The sequence below is a fragment of the Chenopodium album genome, chromosome 14 (assembly GCF_948465745.1).
Source record: "Chenopodium album chromosome 14, dcCheAlbu1.1, whole genome shotgun sequence".
In the NCBI taxonomy this organism is placed as follows: domain Eukaryota; kingdom Viridiplantae; phylum Streptophyta; class Magnoliopsida; order Caryophyllales; family Amaranthaceae; genus Chenopodium; species Chenopodium album.
Genome location: NC_137847.1, coordinates 23,175,368 through 23,200,896, shown reverse-complemented (window position 1 = coordinate 23,200,896; position 25,529 = coordinate 23,175,368). Strand labels below are relative to the sequence as shown.

Genomic DNA, 25,529 nt, shown 5'->3' with positions numbered 1-25,529 from the left:
TTAGGAAAACATTCTTGTCAAAAAAAAAAGAAAAAAAGAAGAAGAATTAGGAAAACATTAGAATACATTTCTAACTAGAAGAAATACTAGTACACATTATTTATAAATCCTACTCCTTAATGCACATTATTTATAAATTACGGCACACCTTGCATATAGACATTATATATACTACGTATTATTATATAAAAGCATAGATACACACATGTATATAATTATTAGTGCGGTTTCAAAAGGATATATATATATATATATATATATATATATATATATATATATATATATATATATATATATATATATATTAGAGGAGAAGCTTCAAACACAATGCCACACTAGCTATTATTGCACCAATTATTGAACTTCCGCGTGTTCCTGCAAGAAATGAAGAGAGTTAAGATTTGTGGGTAAAGATGGGCACCGGCCATGTCGTCATGCGGGTGACACGGGCCCGACACGACTCCGGCACGGCCTGGCACGGCACGGCACGACAGTCCACTTGTGGGTCGTGGAAATCCGGCATGGGCACGGCACGGGCAAGGCGGGCGGCACAGTCATCGGTACGCCGGCACGGCCCGTGGCACGGCCCATGTTCAAATAAAACTTAATTAATTAAGTTTATTTATATAAACTTATTTAATTAAATAATATTATTTAATTAATAAATAAATAAGTAAATAAGTTTATATAAATCGATTAATTTATATAAACTTATTTAATTATTTATAACACAATAAATCGATTTTTTTTATATATACATATATATTTAAAAAAAAATTACGGGCTGCGGGCACGTGGGTCGTGCCGTGCCGTGGGCTGGGGTGTGCCAAAATTTGGCACGACACGGCCCGGCACGAGCCCCACCCAGGCACGGCCCTGCACGGCACGATGCCCACCTTTATTTGTAGGCATTTACTAACATAGTTAATTAGTCACTATATTGGTAACAATTGACTTTTTAGTTGACCGGTATATGCCTATCATAATATAACTAATACGAAGTATATAAAGCTACGAGACAGTGACACTTGACGTTCCAACTTTTCGCCAAGTGTCACGCCACATTGGATAGATTTAGATGGACTTTATAGGATAAAAAAAATTAGTTAAGAATTCTATTTTCAATCAAATTTGGATAGAATTTTAGGATAAAATTGTTAATTTAGAGTTTTAGTTTCGATAAAATACCAATAATTTAGATGTACAAATTGATTATAATTGTATTCAATTAATATTTTTAGATTATACTTTTTTGTTGTGAAAGAATTAGTTCAAAACGTAAACATCCATTTATAATATATATACTTATCGATTAAGATAATATAATTCACAATCTAATATAATTTTATTACTATCTAGACCTATTAATCAGGGTCAGGTCATGAGTCATCTCGGATCGGGTCATTTCGGGTTACGAGTAAAGAAATGTTCAACCATTGCCCAAAGTTTTGGGTTTAGATTAACCCAACGGGTTTTGAACATTTTTTTTTATTTATTTATTTTTTGTTAATTTTTTTTTTATGTCATTACATGCCTACTAGATAGCAAATCGTCACAAAAGCTCATCAATTGCTATATAATTTTGTATCAATGATATACTTTAAAATTTGACATATAGATTAAAAATTTATCTTAAAAATTAATAAACAACCCGAGCATCTCACGGGGCACAAAACTAGCATGACAATATCGGTAACATTAGCATTTAGCATAAACGTTTTCCCTTAAGTCAACATTACAAAAGTTGAATATTGCATATTTTATCATAATGCAAACACAAAATTCAAGTTTCATACACTAAGGCCTTGTTTACTTCACCTTATAAAAATAATATTCAGTGAAAAGAATTCAACTCAGTAAAATTAATTTCAGTTTGTTAAAAAAAAGTTCAGTTCAGCAAAAATAATTTCAGTCCAATAAATATAATTTAAGTTAAGTAAACTTCAAGAAGGAATATATTAGAAAATCGGTAAAAATAATTTAAGATCAGCAAAAAATAATTTCTGTTAAGTAAAATCAATTAAGTAAAAATAGTTTTCAGGAAAAATAAGGTGAAGTGAATGGGGCCTAAGAATGTACTCGGTAAAATATCGTGAATACATAAATTTCATAGAGTTTTGCATTTCCATTTTTCAAGTGAAATATTATGGAGTATAAATTTGCGCACTATTCACCTATTAATATTTATCTTCCTCTGAATTTATTTTTATTTCCTTTATTGCAATAATTGCTTGTTAAAGATGTTTTAAATAAAATCATTGCAATTTCCCTATAAAATAAATAAATAAATCATTGCAACACAACCTTTGTAATAATTTAGTGTAGTTTTAGCTAATATTAGCGTACATCGAAGAGTTTTAGAATATTACTAGTTTTTGGCCCCGTGCAATGCACGGATTTATAAAATAAGATTTTTAATAATAATAGTCAATTGAAATAGAGTTAATTGAACTTAAATGACTTGTGTAACATCCTTCTCTCTCTTTCTTTCAAAAAACTTATGTAACAATTTTAATTTTTTTCAAATTTGAATTTATTACTATCTATCTTTTAAATTCTTATGTGTAGCATATTATATAGTATAAAAATAAAATTTATAAAAAGAATTTTGATTTTGTAATAGAATTTTTGTAAGAAAATAAATAAATAGCATTTGTCCAAAATCTTTTTGTACATAGAGTATAGATTTTGGTATATAGAGAAAATTTTTGTAACAAAATTATGCCAAGTGTCTCCTTTGGTGATTACTTTGGTATATAGAGTATAGATTAGCCAATATGGGATAACTTTTTCAATAACAAATGACATGCTCAATATTAATGAATAAAGTGGGTTATAATCTAATTACAAAGAAAACGTAAGTGACGAAGCTCAATAAGAATATATTATTCAATTTCGGGTCGAAACAAAATTGTTAAGGTTTATGTTGTTATATTTGAATGTTCATGACATTACTGACATACTTATGTAAATTTTACATTTGTACAGACTTGATTAGATTCATATTGATTAAAACAGCATACTTTTGATTAATTAAATTAAAATGTCTCCAATTCATTTCCTTAAAGCAGTTATATTTATTCATCATATCACAGTTTTCACCTTGTAACGTACTAACTGAATCAAATTTGCTATGTGTTTAGTATATAACGAGGGAAATAGAGTATTTATTACATACGAAGCCACTTTTCATTCCAATTATTTATAGATGTTAATTGAAAGGACTATAAATTTAAATTACCTGAAGATACACTTGGATGTCGTGCTATATATCCCACAAAATTCCATGGACGACTTAGCTCCTCGTTAGATAATAAGTAACTTAACCGACAAATGGGCGACATTATTTGTGCATAAGTTACGTCCATAACACTATAAGCAGGAGTCATGAACCAATCGAAAATTTCCCGCAGGCATGTACTGCAATTTGTGGGGGCAATATACGGATTACATTGCCCAACTGCGTACAGGGTCTCAGTCGACGAGTATTTCTCTGCTGTGGTAGCAAAGTTACGGGAGGAAGTATTAAACTCCGAACTCATGTTATTGGTGAGATTGCTTATGGTTTTGTCCAAAATCTGCCTAAAATTGGATTGCTCTTCAGGAGTTAAATTTCGACCACCACTTGTGGCTGACCTTATTGACTTATCTATCCTTTCAGCAGAGATTGAATTGTTAGAGTAGTACACCATACACTCTTCGAAATATCTGTAGCTTTCTTTATTTGGAAAGCATAATGAACGGACTCTATTGAAAGCACTTTCGACACAACTTTTACAAGTTTGAAGTGAGAAATCGTATCGACAATAATATAAGGCATTAAACTGGTCTGTGCCGGAGCCGGTTGATATACTGCCGAAGTATGTGTTTGATGCATTGGATATGAGTGGAGTTATGGCTTTATCAATGTCGGTTTGAGAATTGTATTGATCAGCCTTATCATCACCAAAACATGATCCGGTAATATCATGAGTAGGTTGCGAGTTGATACGAATTAGGAATACCAAAACGATGAAGGAAAGAGTTATTTTGATGTTTGAGAATTTAGAAATAGGCATGTTTGTAATAGAAAAAAGCCATCTAATTATGCTAAGTGTATGAAAATGGCGGGAATACAATAAATGATGAACTTGGTCAGGTATAAATAGCCTTCAATTATTTGAGTTGGTCAATAATCGTATATTTATAGATGGATTAATTGACTTGATCAATTCTATATAGTAGGATTAAATGACTTAGTCTAATCTCATTACGTAATAAACTTTTTTTTTTTTTTAAAGAAAGATAGAGCATATATTAATTACAAAGAGAGGTCCAATTTCGCCAGAGAACTAAGACAAACAAAGTCCATACTGTCACCCGTATCACCCCTCGCTACCAAGTGGGCTTTACTTAATAAACTTCTTCTCTACTTTCCTTTATAAACTTGGTCTCTAGTTTATATGGATTTGAATTGATTTTTATTCTTATATACTTTTACACGAAGTAATATGTATCACCCGTCAAATAAAAATATTATCTTTCAACAATTTTTAATAAGAACTTTCAATGATTTTAGTATGATAACAGTAGTAAGCAATCACAACTTGTAGCTTTGCTTGTTACTATATGTCCAAATTCTGAAACTACTAAAACAGCTAACACTCAACGCGTGTCATAACTAGCCATCAGAGAGCTCTTTTAATTGTTGATAATATAATGAAAGAAAATAGAAATATTTTTAGGAATATAAATGTCCGCATACTATTTTAAGAGTTATAAACAAGGCAATTAGCGTCAATGAGATCAAATAAACATTGTAGAGGGTACAATTATCCAAATATTATTCATAAGAGTTACTGTCTGATCACTTCAGCTTAATTTCAGTTCAGTTTAGTTCATCTTAGCTCAAATCAGTTCAATTCAATTCAGTTCAACTCCAATCAGTTCAGTTCAGTTCAGTTTTGCTCCTAATTTCCTTCTCTCATAAAATATTCATTTTATCTCAGTTCAGTTCAGTAAATGTGAATAGGCCTTTAAATCATTAAATCACAAAAGAAAAAATTTAAAAACAATTAGCATAATAGCAATAGAGTTATAGGGGTATATAGGTAAACAAACATTTCAAGAAATATAATTGTCTTCGCACATTGATAAGTATTTTCTCATACTTTTTAAAAGATAGAGATAACAATTATAAGTTACATTAATCCTAATAAAAAGCCACAACCCTTCTAGTTTTTGTAGGTCCCCGGTCAGTCAACATATCCAATTCACTTTTTATACACTTTTATTAAAATATTGTCGTGTGATAACTATTCAAGTTTATCGACAAGATCAGCTTGGATTTTCTCCTTTTAAATTATCTTTTCAATTAAGACCAAGGTATTATTTGGTTGTAATGGAAAATATCTTCCTAAGGCAATTTGTAACTATGTTACTCATATTCGGGTACTCATATCCGATACAGGTACGTATTCAGAAAACCGGCTTAGATATTTTGTGAAAATAATATACAATTTTGAACTAAAATAAAGTATTCAACTGTCATACTCATGTCCGAGGATCGAGGGTCCAAAACGGATACTTGAGATTTGCAATTTATGGAAAATTATTACCCTAATCTAATTCTTAAAAACCGGCTTTAGTTGCTGGTAGACATTAAGGAAATTACAAAGAATGGGAATTTTTTTAAATGAGCTAAAGAGACATGAATAATTTAATTCTTGTTATAAAATAATGAGAAAGTAATAATACATGAGAGAAATGTAGATGTTAATCTAAGTTGTACTTCTTCATTAGGCAATGCCTATTATATATACATGAGAATCACCCGTCCTTATGGCTCTCTAAACACCAAAATATATATATATATATATATATATATATATATATATATATATATATATATATATATATATATATATATATATATATAACTCTCAAAGACAATGAAGAGTCACAATAATGCAAGAGTTACAAAGAGAACAATAAGGTAAAGGGAAGTTACAAGGGGTTAGTAAGAGAAGTAATAATGCTAAGGGGATTACAAAGCTATGCATAATAGACATTCATAACTATATTTCATAACAATTCTTATAATTTTACTCCTATATTAGGTAGAAATTTAAAATTCCCAAGGAATTTCAACTCCTATTTTTTACACTTTTTTGCTAATTAAACAATACTTTCCTCCGCTTTTTTAAGTTGACAAAAATTACAAAAATTGTCCAATGCCATGTGAATTTATCAATTAGCCCTCCTATATGCATTACTAATAAATAGCAGGCGCCTAGTTACACTCTGAATTTACTAATATACCCTACTTGCTTTATCATTCTCTCTTATCTCCTTAATATGTGTGCCTAAATTAAACATGTCAACTAAAGTATACCACAATTGTATATACTCCCTCGTGTTTTAATAAGTGTTACAGTTTAACTTTTTTCACTATTCACATAATGGTTTTGACTTGATTAATGTACTAATATATAAAAAAACAAATGTTATTGTATAATACATTGTTGGAACCGTAATAAGGTATACTTTCATATTATAAAATTTCCTGTGATTTAATTAACATATAATTAGATAAATTAAAGGTTAAAGTAGTGTCTTGATATGCGTATTTGGTCAAACTGTAACACTTATTAAAACACGGAAGGAGTACTAAGAATTTTGAGTGCACATGAAAAGTTGGTTCCGTTCAACCAATAATAACTAATTATAGTTGTGGTGGAAATTTGTAATTGCGGGTTTAAAAATCAAGGGGGGAAAAAATAATTAAAACTGAAAGACTATTACGGACTAGTAATTTATTTAACTTTTGGGTAATACTAGGTTAAAATCCCGTACAATGCACGGTTGTTAAATATTTTTTTATAATAACATTACAAATTACTACATAATATATATATATATATATATATATATATATATATATATATATATATATATATATATATATATATATAAGATATTTAGAAATATTTCATTTGAGTATATATGGAATATGATTGTCAAACTGGAAAAAATGTCATAAAATATAAATAGTTTACTTTTAGATTTTGCAAAAAAAAAAAAAAAAAAAAAAAAAAGAGCGGGAAATTTTTTTACAAAGTAATAACAAGTGTTATGGATAGATTCGCTTTTAGTGTAGGTTAATAGATAGTTTTCCGAAACAACATGAAACCCAAAAAAAAACAATGCAAAAGGGAACCACTACAGTCAACTACAAATAGATAAACTGACAGAAAATCTATCTCGATGCATAAACCAAGAATAACTCCGTGGTATATAAATTTACAATTATTGTTAACTGTCAAATTTGTGTAATTTTGTTACCTTACCAATCAAGTCAGGCTGCTCATCATACTACAGAAGAAAGGTTGTATAACCCATCTCTAACATTCTGATAAATAAATGGCTGGATTCTTTTCCTGTACAGATCTCCAAAACCATATAAAACCTGCTTGTTACAGTAACAAGATGAGAATCGAAACTAGAATATTGAATATTACAGAACTAGATAGATTAGTATTCTTACACTAAGTTTGAATTTAACGAACTTTCTTCACACGCTTGGATGGTCGAACATAATCCTTTTTTGAATCTTCAAAAGTCTTGATTTCTTTATATGTCTGTGTTTTCAGGGTTGTTAAGAAATTTGAAAGAGAACAAAGGAAACAACAATGTACAGCCCAAAAGTACTAAAATGAAATACCAGCATCATTTTCTCAGTTTATAGTTTTATACAAACAAACAACTTTGTTTTGTTTCAGATTACTAGCTTTTCTGCACAAAGTATATAACATTGAATATATATGAGAGGAAGAATACTATGGCAGAGAATACATAATAACTCATTCAACAATACCAAGAGCAAAGAACTAGCAACCTTTGTATAATGAAGAACAATATTTCTACAACTTGGAAATAAAGAAGAAAAAAAAAATTGAAGACTCATGCACCTCAAAGCTTGATCAGCTTCAACATAAAAGCAGGCAACTTCTATATAAATATTCTCCGATTCAATCTTAAATCAACAGCAGACATACAAGAAAACACCATCTAACTTTCCAAAAAAAATCATAAACGTGTGTGGTCTAAGATGCAAAAACACATGATGCAAATAGTGATTGCAATTCAAAAAATTAAAATGTAGCGACTTTAGCAAATTCCTCAGAATTCAGAATTCTCTTGGGTCAGATAAGCACACACAGGAAACACAACCCCTATTCTTTTTCTGTTCATGCCAACTTTCAACATTCAATCCCCACACATATCATTCATAATTTGCCTTTTAATTGCCAAAAATTTACCCAACAATTTCTAGCTATATCTTGCAGACAGCAATTGTTAATAATCTTGTGTGGTCCAATTCCAAGCATAAACGTATTGCATTGAACCAACATCATATTCAATTCATCGCAATGATTTTCAGTCATCTATGGTCTTATCTTTTGGCAGGGAGGGTGGTGCTGGTAAAAGGGATAAGGGAGTTCAAATTTAATTAGTACAGTATAGCTTACTTCTTGCATAGATTTCATTCTGCTGAAGCAGCCATTCCTCATTAGGTAGGAGAAATGTTTCAAAATGAACAAGAGTTTCTAATTTATTTAAACATATAAATGACACATAGACATATTACATAGTGTTTGGATTCAAAAATCGCACAACTGGCTAAATCAATGTGCAGGGGCCATTAGAATTAAGTATAAGTGATGATTATATAAATTAACTTGAAGAGATAAAAAAAAAAAGATGAAGTTTCACAAGATAAGTTTGGGAAAAAAGAAAGAAAACTACCATAAACCACAGGAGTGTTAATATAGCAAAAATCAGAGATAAAGTCTAAAAGACAGAAATTGGCTATAAATCCTATTAGTTTGCATAAAAGGTTGATGCTTTTAACGTGATGATGCAGTTAATAGTATTCTGAAGCTGTTATTGTTTAGCAATGTACTTTGATACATACTCACTGATTGGTAATGAAAATATACGGTAAAACAGATTCAGTTTCTTCATGAGACAAAATGTAAAAATACAGAAAATCCCAGGTAGTAAAAGATTTAGCAATAGGGACACGTGAATTCATTAAGGTTACCTCTTCCCATCTTCGTTGAAATTCAAGAAGCTCTTGACAGTAATCAAGGCACTCAGCATGGTAAGCAGCAGCCAAGTCTTTAATCAAAGCTTTCCGTCTGATGATACCAATCACTTTGCAGATGCAAAACAAGTACCCAAAGAAAAAAGGGGATAAGATTTTAGATAACTTCAGTACTAACATTCAAGAATAGTAAATGAAAAAGTGTGTCGAAAAACCCTAAGTCATTATGCCAAAGATGAACAAAAATCATACAAATATATTAGACTTCTATTGCCTGGGCACCAAACAGCCAAAGAAAAGAAATCATAGACAGGAAACACGTTGGCACATCTAAACCAAAAGAAATTGGGAAATTCTATATAGTGGCCTCTAAGACTTGGAATTTTTTTTTTGGCCAAAGTTTCTACTTTCTAGTGACCCTCTAGATTTGATTAACTCTATGTAGTGTGCAAATTTTCATTAAAATGGCTAACTTATTGGTTTATGGTTAATTTAAGAACCTAAATAAAGTAAATTACCAACTTACCCTTTAGTTAATTAACAACAAACCACACTACCACCATCATTGAACCCACAACCATCCATCAGTTTGCTGTTAACCCCACAATACGCACAACCGCCGCAACCACCCCACAAAACCAGCGAGTTCAACCACCGGAATCCACCCCTTCATCCAAAATCAACTTCACTGCCCACATAAACCCACCTACCTAGCCTAGCCACGAAACACAGCCACCTACACCAATCACGAAAACCCACCCATCTCCATCAACTGGATTCACCTCTCCTCCAGATCCAAGCTAACCAACCAAAAACCGACCACAGCCACCTAAATCGTTCTTCCCCTTTTCCCCAAATTCACTCACACCACTTCGAAACTCTACTCCCACCACTCGAAATCCTAGACCCACAATCACAAAAATCTCACCCCGCCTTGAAAACCCAGACCTACTACCCCATCTTCACGCTAACTCCCCGAAACCCACCTAAATTGTAGTGGTTGTGTCGTGGCTGCTGCTAGGTTGAACGAGGGAATGCGTGACTGTGGTGGATGTTGCTTGGTGCTCTGCTGGGTGCGAGAAGCTAAGGGCTGCCAGGGAAAGGGGTTAGTTTTGGGGGAGGATGGTGGTGTGGGTTAGTAATTTATCAAGGGTGTAGGTTAGTAATTTAGGTATTAAGATTATAAACGAAACCAAAATCAGAAATGGTTAGTCATTTAATGAAAAAACGTCACTTAATAGATTTATACCATTCTATAAGATCACTATAGAATATGGCAAAAAACAAAAAATATTCCACCAAACAGAATTCCCATATGTTTTCCCAAAAAAAAATTTAGAAACAATCATGTTCCCTAGATAATCAACAAGGTGCAACAACAATACAAAGCTGTCTAAATTTACGAAGGGCTACTACACATACTTAAATACAGAAGATCGGTATAAGAATTTATACAATAGCCTTGTTGGTGGTCGGATCATTAGTTCAAATCAAACAATCAACGTGACAATCAATTACGGACAGCAGGAGCATTATAGTTATCCGGTCAGAGCGAGCAACATATAAAAGTCATTATATCCGATAAATTTGAAGCCATTATAAACGGAAACTTGAATATCCAAGACCCGTAATTTGATTGATTATAAATGCTTGGATTATAAACTCAATTTCACTAGCTGTAAACTTGAATATCAGCAAACATTCATAAACATAATTACTATAAAGAACTACTATAATTTCAAAAATAATAAAAAAAACCCTAACATCATTTAACTAAAAATCGGAATAAAAAGCACCGAAGTATCAGAAATAATAACACGCATTCAGAAAGTGTTGAAACAAGAAATTGATAATGCTATAAGCAAATTGACCAAGAGGAAAAATGGGACATGAATTAGAAATTTAGCAAAAATTAATTAAATGAGAGAGAAGATACTTCGACTAGGGTCGAACTCGGGAACAGGGGTTGAAGGACAGGATTGCAGTTGTGAAGATCCGTATAGCTGAGGCTGCGGCTGCGGCTGCGGCAACGGTTGAGACGGCGGCTGCATCGAAGGCTGCGGTGGTGGAGCTGATGAATGTTCTTCGGGCATTGTATGAGGGCAAAGCTTCCGACGGGATTTGTCCCAAAATTAATTTAGGGTACTATATACAGGTAATAGTTTACCTAAATGTAAATGCAGAATAACTAAATAATTTTAAAATTTCATATTCCCAATCTAATCTAATCATATAATTAATATACTTCCTCTGTTCTTTTATTATTGTACCACTTGTGTTTTTAGGAAGTTTCACAAATATTATACTATTTCCTTTTTAGGAAAAAAGATTATTTGTGTTCACACTACAAATATCCAACATACCCTTACTTTTTCACACTTACTTTTTAGCTTATCAATATGTCACATGGGCAATTTTGTATTTTTACCTTTCTCTCTCTTACTTTTTTCCACTACAAAAATATTTGTACCCAACCCCTATGGTGCAATAATAAAAAAACGGAGGAAGTATAAAACTAAACTTTTAGCCAGGTCACGAGGCAGTGACACTTGGCGTTCCAACTTTTCGCCAAGTGTCGCGCTACATTAGATAGATTTAAGTACACTTCTTAAGATAAAAAATTAGTTTAGAATTCTATTTGGATAATACTTTAGGATAAAATTGTTAGTTTATTTAAATTTTAGGATAACTCTTAATAATTATCATTATTTAATTTTTTTTTATGCCATAATATTTTTTTGGAGCGAAGCAAGTAGTTCAAAATGTACAAAATCCATTTACAATATATTATAAACGATTAAAATAATATAATTCACAATTTAATATAATTTTAATACTTTGTATAAATCTGTCAATCGGGTCGGGTCATGAGTCATTTCAAATAGATTCATTTTAGGTTAAGGGTTAAGAAATGTTTAACCTTAGCCCAAGGTTACGGGTTCAGGTCAACCCAACAGGGTTAGAACAATTTTTTATATAATTTATTTTTTTGCTAATTTTTTGAAATTTCTAACAGTTCAAGCTTAATAAGCTATTTATTTTTTTAATGTATTTAATCCAACATTTTAACCAAATATCATTATTAGTCCTTACATGCTTACTACGTAGTTTAAATTGTCACAAAAGCACATCAATTTCTAACTAATTTTGTAGCAATGATACATTTTAAAATATGACATTTAGATTGAAAATCTATCTTAAAATTCAATAAACAACCCGGCATCGCACGGGACAAAACTAGTATATATATATAAAGGGGAGTTATTTTCCGAGTTTTTTATAGAGCCACGTATGATTTAATTTTTTCGGCGCGCCATGTAGGATAATAAATTTTAGTAGTAGCCAATTAAATACGAAATTATTAATTTCTTTTAGAATTAAATAATTTAAATGACACGTAAGCAAAATTGGTGAATGAGAGTACCCAGTTTTAGTTAATCAAATATAAAATATTATCTTTTGATATCAAGAATATTATCTAAATATATAACACATGTTAGCACATAATATATATATATATATATATATATATATATATATATATATATATATATATATATATATATATATATATATATATATATATATATATATATATATATATAATTAATTTAAAAAATTCGAACAAACCGTGCATCGCACGGGCTTCATCTAGTTATATCCTTGTGTTAATCTAAATCCTTACTACTACTAATACTCTTTCCTTCAAAAAAAAACTACCTATATACTCCTAACCAAATAATCATCCCTTGTTTGAATTTAATCTTTTACACTCCTAATTAGATAATCATCCCTACCATATAATTTACAACCATATTTTAAATGTATTCAACCTTTCATCCTATTTAATACTACCTCCGTTTTTTTATTAGTTGACACGTTTTGACTTTAGCATTATTTACACACTTCCATTTGACCATGTTTTGTGATTTATACATAATGAAAAATATAATCATGTGTGGTCTTGTAGGGAATATTTCAAGCATTACCCCAAACTTTAAACCCCACTGTGATCATACACTTAAGTATGGTGGCGTCCAAAGGGAAGGAAGCTAGAGCAAAAGAGTCGTTGATGGGCGTTAGAACGGTCGCACATTCCACACTCAATCAAACACATTTATTAACAAACACCTTACAAACCAAGCATAATGACAAGTAAGAGTTCGGTCCACAAGGAACGGGATATGGTTGCCAAAGATCTTAACACTTAAGCTAATTCGAAGTCAATGGTGAATTGGGGTTCGTCAAGAAGACAAACAAACTATGGTTCTAAATCAATGGATTGAGGACACTAGGGAATGGGATCCACTCGACTAAGGCAAATAGACAAACGGGGAGTGAAATTGATAAGATATAGCAAGGACTATATGTAAGATCAACCTCATGCAATTAGGAAACAACTCACACTACTAAACTTAGATTCCTCATTAGTTTAGCAATAGAAGATACATAATCAAATTGCAATAAGTAATGCCATGCTTCATTCACATTTCCCTGTCAAACTAAGCATATCATGCTATCAAGCTCCTAAATCAAGGGTAGATAATCCTATCATTGAAGAACTAACAAGCAATCTCATATAATCAATTTAATTGCAATACAAGCATCAATGCTTCTCCCACATTTGCATAATTAACCCAAAAGGTTGAGCTTCACCCAACCCCTAGCAAGTAGACTACTCACAACTCATATTTATCAACATGCAAACAAGTATTAGGGTTCTAACTTCTTCAATAATTGGGGAAAAATGATTAACAATTGAAATAACTATCATCCAATAACAAATTATCAAGAACTAAGAAGATTTAAATATCATGCAACAACAAATAAAATCAGAAATTAAATGGAGAAAAGTAGAAGGAAGTTACTAATTGAGGCTTGAAATTGTTGAATACAAAGTGCCAATCTTGAGAAACAAACTTGAAACCAACTATTACAATGATTGAATTGATGAAAATTAAGCTAAATTAATTAAAAGGAATGTTTCAAACTAAGAGGAGTCTCTAAAAACTAGGCTATATCTGTCTCTACCACAAATGAACTAAAGGGGAAGTATTTATACTCCCCGAAACTCATAGAGAAATCCGTCAAAAGAAAACAGATTCCCAGCGAAGGAGCGCCCGCTCCACCTGAGGAGCGCCCACTCCACGGCTAGGAGCGCCCGCTCCAGGTTGCTGCACGCCCTCTCCAGCTGTCTTCAGAATACAAGTGGTTTTGAAAGTTTGGGGAGGAGCGCCCGCACCTCACAGGTGCACGCCCGCTCCTCACAGGATGCACTTGGCAGTAAGTTTGCAGGAAGTTTGGAGCGCCCGCTCTTGAGAGGTGCACGCCTGCTCCAGCAGGAGCGGGCTCTCCTTTCTCTAATTTTCTTGCATTAGACAAAATCCATGCATTGAATGCTTGCCAAACTGAATCAATAAACCTGTAAAACATGGACAAACACAAACCAAGGAGGGGCAAGGCCGAGATAAAACATTTTCATTCAAAACGGGTTAGAAAGAGGGGAAATGAATGCAAAACCGGGTTTAAATTAACACAATAAGTGGTCAAATAAACCACTTATCGAATCCCCTCAAGCTAGCCAAATGCTTGTCCTCAAGCAATTTACATTGCCCAAAAACAAACCCAAAGATCAATTTGCTCAAAGATAAGCACATGCATAGATACAAGAATCCTTAAGCAATAAGACTCGAGCATGAGGTATATGCCTAAGATCAACCACGGTCATGACTAGCCAAGGCCTAGCTAACCTTTCCGAAAATACTCAACTCAAGCCTATTCAACACATCTTACCGCGTCCCTATCAAAAAGTTCAAATCCCCCCTAATGCTAGTGTCTCATGACTCCTCGAAGGAGCCGGAAAAAACATAGATAAAGCGGGTTTCGAAACACTCGACATCTCAATGAACAAGTACCCTCTCCATAAGCTTGTGAATCAACTCCCTCCTCCGACAAAGGCTTCCACTACTCTCCTAATCATTACAAAACTCAAGGATTTCGACATAAAGTAAAGGCATAAATAGAACTAGAAGTGCATTGCAATTTGAGCCAAACTAAGATGTATTTCATTGAGAGCGAACCTTAAGAGGTTCCTACCCTTGACCCAAGCTACAACCATGAATGAACCTCTTTTTTTTTTTTCTTTTTTTTCTTTTTTCTTCTCTTTTTTTTTTTTATTTTATTTTTACAAAATTTGGGCATTTACATCACTAACTACTAATTACAATGAATTAAAATTTAAACTATGGAGATGGTAATAATAGAAATAAGGAAAAATAATATGCCTTAACTTTTTGTGAATAAACAATACATAACGCCTTTTATCAACACTAAGAGTAGTTTAGGCCACGGTCTTGGGAGTTGAGACTCAAGTTCTCGATCTAGGTACTAAATCAAAGAGGATCCTTGCCATTCATGCAAAATGTAGTAGGCTTGAAAAATATTAAAACCTCACTTTTTGGAACAATGTGGGATCAAATACTACCTTTCGGGGATCAAATTCCTTTGAGATAGGCGACACCATCTTACCACAAACCTAGACTTTAAGTCTCGTACATTCGGGAAAGTTATTCTCACACTAGCCTAAACTAGCCAATTCTATGTTCAACCAAGGGCATCTAAACCATGCTCGAAATTTTATTACAAAGAGAAAACAAGCATCCACCACATACAATCCAATATCATCGTTGCAAACTGATCAAAGGCAAACAAACTATTTTTTTTCTCTCTTTTTTTTTTTGAACTAATTAAAGAATTTGTATATTAGGATTTTGGATGTTAGGGAATTTGGATGTTAGAGGGGTTAGAGGATAAGAAAAAGAAATTTGGATATTAGGGAAAACCATCATCATTAATCCACACAAATAATCATCAATGATCATTATCAAGAAAGACCGAGAGCAATACCAATCAACCCATGATACCAACCCTCATACAAACCAACCAAAGCATAAACATATCAAAGCCATAGATAAGATGCTCCAATAGCACGCATATAAGGAGAAGTGAGACAAAAACATCAACATGCAATTGTTCTAACCTAAACATGCCATAAAATCGAGAAAAGAGCACAACCAACCTAGAATAGGCATGCAATCTAGAACATAATGACACATGAATCCTACCACAAGTCCTAAGGGCTAAGCTAAGCCTTTCATGCCAAACATTCCACATACAAACTCAAACTTCTCCTTATATAGCACAAAATCATCACATGAAAGCACAAATCCTACCAAAACCGAAACTACCCTATATACAAAGATTCCAAAACTTCCCCCAAGCTAGACATTTGAATACCGTTCCCATGATAGGTGAACACAATGAGAAAACCCCTCCCCCCAAGCTAGAACTCGACACCGGCCTCGGTGTTATAAATGATGGGAAAGAAGAGAAGGGAACGGTAAAAACAAATGTCTAAAGGCTACTCCCGATCATCCTCCCTAGGCGGCGATGACATGTAGTTATAGTTGAGGTCTACATCGCCGGAAAAGGAGAGTTGATCCACATATGGAGGAAGATCATAGTTGGGGCTACTACGATAGTGCCCGTAGTCCGGTGCACTACTAGTACCCCAACCACCATCATACCCGGGTGGAAACCCGAAGTATCCCCTCAAGGGGTGGTTATCGATCTCCTCGGGAGACATATTACCACATGTCTCGGGCACGTGGTAATAAGAAGGGTCCCCTCTAAAATCACAACCTCCGGGTTGTGTATAATCGTAGGGAGGGAAGGATTGTAGCTCCAAAATGGAGCTACGGGGTCCTTGCCAATAGGAGTAGGTGGGTTAGTTGTTGTTCCAACCCGGAACCGGCCCCTCTTGCACGGGGCGGTGAGGATAGTTGACATAGGGGAGCAAATCTCCCCTCTCAACTTGGTTTTGGTAGGACATTTGGGACACAAAACTTTGATATTCATTCTCTTGAAGAATTCTTTGGTTAGTTAGGTTGAGATGGTGAAAGGCCGACTCAAGGTTGAAGGAGGAAGAAGAGGAGGATTGGCCGCCCATAAAACTAGGAATGGTAGATATGCTATGGCGGCGGGGTTGAGATGGTTGATCAAGGTCGGGAACATTCCCGGGGAGTGGCTCATTTGGCACTTGCCAAGTGGTTCCCACGGTGTTCATTACCGCCGCATTAAGGAGAATGCAACAGTGCTTCCCCTTGACCGACCAAGAATAGGTGGTCACATTTCTCCGGATTTCCACAATCATATTCATTGTGGCAAAACCGGAAAGGTCAAGAGCATTTGAGCCTTCCACCGGGGTTAATTGGTTGACCCAACCGGTGAAACCCAATGCCTTGGCGATGATAGTGATCATCCCACCACACTTAATCTCACCCGTCAACTCCGTACTCATCTTGATATCGTAGCACCGCTTAATGAACATGTACCCCATATTCACGTTCCCCTCAAGATCCCCCTCAAATCGGGAAGCTATAAAGAGGCATTTAATCTCCTCTTTAGATAGCTTTCCGAGATCTTGCTTTGTGAAGCAAGCGTACCCCATAATTCTCATGAATATACGGAGTACGGGGTGGATGATGTGGCTAGCGTGGCTAGACCGGGACGTGAATGCGGGGTACCCCGCGATAGTATTCCACCAATTACACTCTTCGTAACTGGTGAGGTTGTAACTATCGGGTTTGGTTATTTGGTTGTTCACGGGCCACCCAAATATCTGATTGAGGTGAGTTAAGCTTATGTTTTGAGGTCGATTGAACATGTTAAACTTAATCTCGCACTCAATGGGCTCTCCCTCACCATTAGTTTTTCTCACGGTTAGAGTGGATAGGAATTCGAGAGTGAGCGATTCGAATGTTTCCTCCCTCTTTCGAAGGAAATCTAACCATCCGAAATTTGCAGCCACTTGACGAATTCCGTCGTCTATTCCTAGCAATTGGCACGACTCTTGGTCATAGAATCGGGTTGGAAGCATTTTTCGTGCGGATAGCTTTTTGTGGTAACCTTTGGATTTTTCGGGTATTTTTATTAAAGGAGGAGGACCGGATTGGCTTATTGCTTTGTTTTGGGCTAATGTTTGGTTTAGGGATTCGGTAGGGCTTCCGGAGGAACGGTTTTCATTTATTTGGATGCCGGAAGTAGTCTTCCTCTTCTTCCCTCCCGCACCTCCAAATAAACGAAGAACCATTTTGAAATTTTTTTTTTTTGGACAGGAAAGCTTACAAAAATCACCACAAACAACAGTCAACAAACCACAAACAATCTCCTTAACTTCAAACCCCCAAATAAATCCAATGTACCTGCTCACAATTCAATAATAATTCCACACAACCAACCAACAATCTCAACACAACAATTCCCACACAAAAATTCACAAATTCACAAAGTATAATCAATTTTTCATGCACAAGCCATTCTCTCACTCCACAATTATCCACAAAAATCAACAATTTAATTATCAAAGGCAAGAAAATTTTGTTTAAATCACCTAATCATGCAACTAATTACACAACAATCATGAAATAAACAAATTGAGAGAAAGATTGAAGAAAAAACCCTTAGGTTTAAGAGGGAAAGTGAAGTAAGGAAGAAGATTATACCACTTAGAGTATGAAAATACTCTAAAATCCTCCAATCTACCCAAATTTCTCCTTTTCTAACAAGCTTGGCCCCTTTCCCTTTGATTTTCTTCAATTCCCACTTGTGGGTCTTCGAAATTTTTGCCCAAATTTTTGTAAAATTGTGGTTTTTGGAGAAAGAATTTGATGTAGATTAAGAATTTGTGAATTTTGATTGAAGAAAGTTGAGATTTGATGATGAAAATGAAGAGAGAAGTTGGAGAAAGTGAGGGTTTTTAGAGTGAGAAGTAGATGGGGATGAGGAGAGAGAGCATGAATGTTAGAATGATTAGTGAAAATGGGTGAAGGAGATTAAAAGAAGAAGAAAGATTCCCCCTTTTTTTTTTACCCGGATTGGCTGGAGCGGGCGTGCAGGGAAGAGGAGCGCCCGCTCCGATCCTGGGAATTCACTTCTGTTTTTTTTTCGCTTTTTTTTTTTTAATTTTCCTGTGAGGAGCGGGCGTGCAATTTTTGGAGCGCCCGCTCCGAACTCTTCTTCACCCTTCTGTTTTTTTTTAATTTGGTTCACCCTGTGAGGAGCGGGCGTGAAAATTTTGGAGCTCCTGCTCCTGGCTTTGGAGCGGGCGTGCAGATCATTGGAGCGCCCGCTCCAATTCTTTGGAGAACCTTCTGTTTTTTTTTGTTAATTTGGGACACCCTGTGAGGAGCGGGCGTGCAATTTTTGGAGCGCCCGCTCCTGGGGGTGGAGCGCCCGCTCCTTATTCCGGAGCGCCCGCTCCGAACTTACTGGAACTTTCTGTTTTTCTTCTGTTTTGGCTGAAATTAATTTCCTGTGACCAGTAGGCGCGCAAGGCTGAGGAGCGCCCGCTCCTCACTGCTTAAAGCTTTGATTAAATCCTTCCTTGCTTTTTTTTTTTGCTTCCTTTTCCTACATTAAAACCACAAGGACATAATTCAACAAAATTAGCTAAAATCAGATATTCTCAACACTCTTATTCTTTTCTTCTCTCACTCATTGTTTTATTTCTCACTCCTTTTATTTTCTTGACTCTCTTTTCTCTCTTTTTTTTTTCCTTTTTTTTTACTCGGGTTGCCTCCCGGAAGCGCTTCTTTAACGTCAATAGCTTGACGACCTCCACACTCAGGAGGTAAGATTACATTGAGTTGATTCTAAAACACCTACATGAGCACCCTCGTAGTAAAGCTTGAGGCGATGCCCATTCACCTTGAAAGATCTCCTGCTGTCCATATCCCAAACTTCCACGGCTCCATGAGGAAACACTTCCTTAACAACAAAATGTCCACTCCACCTTGATAAAAGTTTCCCAGGAAACAATTTCATCCTAGAGTTGTAGAGGAGTACCTTATCGCCTTTTAGAAATGATTTCTTTTCAATGTTCCAGTCGTGGCAATCCTTAGTGTGATTCTTATAGTTGCTAGCACACTCATAGGCTTCCAATCTTAGCTCTTCAAGCTCATGCAAATCAAGCCATCTTTGCTCTCCCGCGCTAGCCAAGTCGAAGTTAATCTTCTTGATTGCCCATTGAGTTCGGTGTTTAAGCTCCACCGGTAGATGACAAGATTTTCCATACACAAGACGATATGGAGTTGTGCCTATTGGGGTTTTGTATGCCGTTCTATATGCCCATAGAGCGTCATCAAGCTTTTCCGACCAATCCTTCCTATTACTTGCAACCGTCTTCTCAAGGATTAATTTAATTTGACGGTTGGACACTTCCACTTGCCCACTAGTTTGTGGATGATAGGTAAGGCCGAATCTTTGGTGAACCCCGTGCTTTGTTAGCATCTTTTGAAAAGCACTATGAACGAAATGTGAACCGTTGTCACTTACCACTGCTCTAGGAATTCCGAATCTTGGAAATATGACTTTCTTGAACATCTTCATGACTACCTTGTGGTCATTAGTTGGGGAGGCAATGGCTTCAACCCATTTTGATACGTAATCGACCGCCACAAGGATGTATTGATTTCCATAAGAAGTAGGGAATGGCCCCATGAAATCAACACCCTACACATCAAATACCTCTAGCTCAAGAATCGGTTGTTGAGGCGTCTCGTTTCGCTTGGATATATTGCCGGTTCGTTGACACTGGTCACAAGTCTTCACAAACCCCCAAGAATCCTTAAAGATGTGAGGCCACCACAACCCGCTATGCAAAACCTTCAATGCTGTTTTGTTTGCTCCTATATGCCCTCCACAAGGATCGGAATGACACATTGCACTTCTTCATCCGGAACACACCTACGGAGCAAACCATCCACTCCTCTCTTGTAGAGAATGGGGTCATCCCACACATAGTGTCTTGCTTCCCTTTTTAGCTTCTTCCTTTGATTTTTTGAGAAATCGGGAGGGAATTCTCCACAAGCCAAATAGTTCACCAAGTCGACGAACCATGAAAGCTCCTTCTCATTCAAGATATAGAGCACATCATCTCTCAATTCATCGCAAATGGGAATTTCATCATCACTAGCTTTCACATTCTCTAATCGGGAAAGATGGTCCGCAACCACATTTTCGGCCCCTTTCTTATCCCGGATTTTAACATGAAATTGTTGGAGAGACAAGACCCATCGAAGAAGACGAGGTTTGGACTCTTTCTTTGCCACAAGGTACCCAATAGCCGCATGATCGGTATAAACAATAGTTTTGGAACCAATTAGGTAGTTCCAAAACTTCTCAAAAGCATGCACCACGGCAAGAAACTCCTTCTCCGTTGTGGTGTAGTTCCGTTGAGCTTCATTCAAGGTCTTGGACATGTAGTAAATGATGTGAAGTTTCTTCTCAATTCTTTGTCCCAACACCCCTCCAATTGCAACATCACTAGCACCGTACATAAGTTCAAACGGCAAATCCCATCTTGGCCCTTGCACGATTGAAGTAGAGATCAAAGCCTCATTTAATTTGTTGAAAGCTTGAAGACACTTTTCATCAAAAATAAAGATGGCATCCTTTTGAAGAAGAGCATTTAGGGGTCTAGCAATTTGTGAGAAATCCTTGATAAATCTCCTATAGAACCCGGCATGCCCTAAAAAGGATCTTACTCCTCTCACATTAATTGGAGGTGGCAATTTTTCAATCACTTCAACTTTGGCCTTGTCGACCTCAATCCCCTTGCTTGATATCTTGTGACCAAGGACGATTCCCTTTTCAACCATGAAGTGACATTTTTCCCAATTTAGGACCAAGTTGACCTTCTCACATCTTGCTAAGCATTTGCCCAAATTGGACAAACAATCTTCAAATGAAAGTCCCCCAACCGAGAAATCATCCATGAACACTTCCATTTCGGCTTCAAGCATGTCTCCAAATATACTCATCATGCACCTTTGAAAGGTTGCCGGTGCATTGCAAAGTCCAAACGACATTCTCCTATATGCAAAAGTACCATACGGACAAGTAAAAGTTGTCTTCTCTTGATCATCCGGGTTTATCGGGATTTGAAACAAACCCGAATAACCATCAAGAAAGAAATAATACTTGTGCTTTGTTAGTCTTTCAAGCATTTGGTCGATAAAAGGAAAAGGAAAATGATCCTTATTAGTGGATGCATTTAGACGTCTATAGTCTATGCACATCCTCCAACCGGTCACCGTTCTAGTTGAAATGAGATCACCATTCTCATTTTCAACTACGGTCATTCCTCCCTTTTTAGGGATCACATGAACGGGGGAAACCCATCTAAAACTCGAAATGGGGAAGATGATGCCGGCATCAAGGAGTTTGGTGATTTCTTTCTTCACCACCTCCCCCATTTGAGGATTGAGTTTCCTTTGCCTCTCAATGGAAGGCTTAGCACCCTCCTCAAGTGTTATGTGGTGCATACATAAAGCGGGACTAATACCTTTGAGGTTATCAATGGTATAGCCCAAAGCACCTTGGTGGTTTCTTAAAATACCACATAACATTTGAGTTTGGCACTCGTTCAAAGAAGAATTCACTATTACCGGAAAAGTTGAATTAGGACCCAAAAACTCATACCTTAGGTGATGGTAGAGGTTTTAAATCTACCATTGGAACACCCTTACCTTCTCTTGAGGTGGCTATTTTCAAAGCATCAATGCTTGTGATTCCCATGCATACTTGCTCAATGCTTTCTTCCGTACTTCCTTCAAGCATTTCTTCATACAATGTCATCTCCTTGCCTTGATCACCTATCTTTTCCTTATTCAAAAGGACATTCTCAAGGGCATCGTTAGTAGTGAGCAAGTGCTCATGCATAGAAGTCACAATAGAATCAATAGTATCAATCATCATACAATTATCAAGACTAGAGCTTGGATATTTCATGCTCTCATTCAAATCAAATTCTATCACCTCATCTCCTACTTTTAGTGAAATTTTAGCACTTTTAACATCTATTAAAGCACCCGAAGTAGCAAGAAAAGGTCTTCCAAGAATTATTGGAATGTTAACATCTTCATCCATCTCTAACACAACAAAATCCACCGGGATTACAAACTTCCCCACCCTTAGAGGAACATCCTCTACCTTACCCTTTGGGAATTTAATAGAGCGATAGGCCAATTGTAGGGTGATGTTGGTGGGTAGAAGTTCCCCTATCCCAAGTCTTTGGTATACCGAGTATGGCATTAGGCTAACACTAGCCCCTAGGTCACACAAAGCATTATCAATTTGCATCTTGTATATTGCACATGGGATAGAAAAGTTACCGGGGTCTTTCAATTTGGGTGGCATCTTGTTCATGATAATTGCACTACAATTCTTGGTGAGACTCACCGTTTCAACCAATTCACACTTTCTCCTTCCACTCAAAATATCTTTCAAAAACCTAGCATAGTTAGGCATTTGCTTGATAGCATCGGTAAAAGGAATTGAAAGGTGAATTTGTTTCAATGTTTCAAGAAATTTTCCAAATTGCACATCTAATTTGTTTCTAACAAATTTGTGAGGATATGGTAGCTTTTGCAATTGTTTTGTTTCTCTCTCTTTTTCTCTTCTCTCTTCACTCTCTTTTTCAAAATCTTTCTCTTTCTCACATTCTTTCTCTTTTTCATTCTCATGGTTTTGCTCTCTCTCTTGTCCAAAATCACTTTTAAGGGGAGGCTCACTCATGTTCATTCTCTCATTGCTTTTTTTAGGAACACTTTCTTCCAACACTTTACCACTCTTTGTTGATATAACATTTACGGGCCTCTTAGGATCTAGTCCTTGGGGTGGTAGTTTAGAAGTGCTAGTCCCTTCCTTCAAAGCATTGGCCAATTGAGAAATTTGTGTCTCTAGCATTTTATTATGGGTCATCACTTCACTAAATTTCTTTTCACTAGATGCCATGAAAGTATTGAACATTTTAGTTTGATTTTCCATCATTTCCTCCAAGCTAGACCTACTATGTGGTGCTTGTGCATAGTAGTTGTCTTGGGAAGCCCTATTACCTCTAACATTCGAATTGGACGCATTTTGATTAGAAGAAGCTCTATTATTATTGTTGTTCCGATTGTTCCGATTATTAGAGTTTCCCCCTTGGTGAAATTGCCCTTGATTCCCATAGTTTCCTTGATTATTATGATTATGGTTACCATAACCACCTTGTTGGTTGTAGTTACCTTGGGGATTTTGGTCCCTTTGGTTCCTATTTCCCCATTGATTTTGGTTATGGTAATCGTAATCATTTCCTCTTTGGTTATAGGAATTCCCCCCTTGTTCTCTTCTATTTGATGGTAAGTATCTTTGATTGTCATTCCTATGTCTATTATCATAAGACAAGGCATTGACTTGTTCATTTTCATTTTCATTACCATCTTCGTATTGGGGTTGGGGTTGGGAATCATAATTACAAGAAGAGGTATCATGGTCATATGACCCACAATTTTCACAAAACAAACATCCATGAGGCATGTTATTAGAAGTAGAGGGAGAAGAGTTAGAATTCATACCTCTCCCCTTAGATTGGGAGGGATGCGCTTGTGTTGAACTAGAGGTCTCTAGTTTTGCCTTAATGGACGTCATCTCCTTTCCAAGGTTGGCGATTTGGGAAGTCAAATTGTTGATGGCATTAAGGTGATCGACGGAGTAAACCGCATTTCCTCCCTTGTTTAGAGAATCTCTCTCTCCTTCTTGCCACATCACATGTGGTGCCTCACCACATCCTCAATTATCTCTATGACTTGCTCCTCCGTCTTGTTCATAATCGGGCCACCCGCTCCCGCATCCAAGCTATTCTTTCCTTGTGGGCTCAAGCCCCCATAGAAAATTTGAAGCACTTGATATGACGGAATTCCATGATGAGGGCACTCCCTTTGATATTCCTTGTATCGTTCCCATGCTTCATATATGGTTTCACTAGCTTTTTGACGGAAACCTTGGATCAAAGCCCTTGCCTCGGCCGTCTTCTTTTGAGAATAGAATCTTCCTAAGAAAGCCGTGGTGACCTCGTCCCAAGTTCTCAAGGAGTTAGGGCTCACCTCCTTCTCAAGCCATTCAAGAGCCCTTCCTATCAAAGAAAAAGGAAATAGCTTTAGTCTCCCAAACTCTTGAGTTACCCCATTTACCTTGATCGTGTTGCAATATTTTTCGAACTCGTTCAAGTGTGCAAGAGGGCTCTCATGTTTTGCTCCACTATATTGCCTCCTTTCAATCAAATTAATCATTGCGGGCCGAATCTCGAAGTCATTGGCTTGAGTAACGGGTGGAGCAATGCTGCTTGAAGCTCTATAAGCTCCCGGAGTTCCCAACTCCTTTAAAGGTCTTTGAGGTGGTGGTTCCGCGTCACCCATTTGATCTCGATCCTCCTCGAAATTGGTCTCTCTAGTTGGGGGAGTAGTAAACGGCCTAGAACCGGCTCTCTTTCTCCTTCTATAAGTTTGCTCCATCTCGGGATCTTAAGGTACCAAGATCCTGTTATGAGTTCTGCACATAC

General features: G+C 35.9%; 1 protein-coding gene, 1 long non-coding RNA gene and 1 other non-coding gene across 3 annotated transcripts; 1 reads left to right on the top strand and 2 right to left on the bottom strand.

The window, feature by feature from the left end:
• Window positions 1-304: 304 nt before the first annotated feature.
• On the bottom strand, window positions 305-4,058 carry LOC145577915 (putative cysteine-rich receptor-like protein kinase 9). Its single transcript, XM_081635334.1, has 2 exons — window positions 3,242-4,058; window positions 305-375 (listed from the first exon to the last, which is right to left on the bottom strand). The coding sequence occupies exons 1-2, from the start codon at window positions 4,056-4,058 to the stop codon at window positions 305-307; spliced, it is 888 nt and encodes a 295-aa protein (XP_081491460.1).
• A 3,168-nt stretch (window positions 4,059-7,226) lies between these two features.
• LOC145579096 (uncharacterized) lies at window positions 7,227-11,228 on the bottom strand. The gene is made up of 4 exons (XR_014099013.1): window positions 11,025-11,228; window positions 9,086-9,198; window positions 7,526-7,619; window positions 7,227-7,447 (listed from the first exon to the last, which is right to left on the bottom strand). It is a non-coding gene; the product is annotated as an uncharacterized LOC145579096 (long non-coding RNA).
• Window positions 11,229-24,886: 13,658 nt separating this feature from the next.
• LOC145580556 (small nucleolar RNA R71) lies at window positions 24,887-24,992 on the top strand. The gene has a single exon (XR_014099574.1). It is a non-coding gene; the product is annotated as a small nucleolar RNA R71 (small nucleolar RNA).
• The last annotated feature ends 537 nt before the right edge of the window (window positions 24,993-25,529 follow it).

What these genes read in the sequence shown, in the direction of transcription:
- LOC145577915 (XM_081635334.1), bottom strand. Translation starts at nt 4,058, where the DNA reads ATGCCTATTTCTAAATTCTCAAACATCAAAATAACTCTTTCCTTCATC. An exon ending in ACATCCAAGTGTATCTTCAG is followed by an intron (nt 376 to 3,241) that starts GTAATTTAAATT and finishes CATTTCTTGCAG; the next exon opens with GAACACGCGGAAGTTCAATA.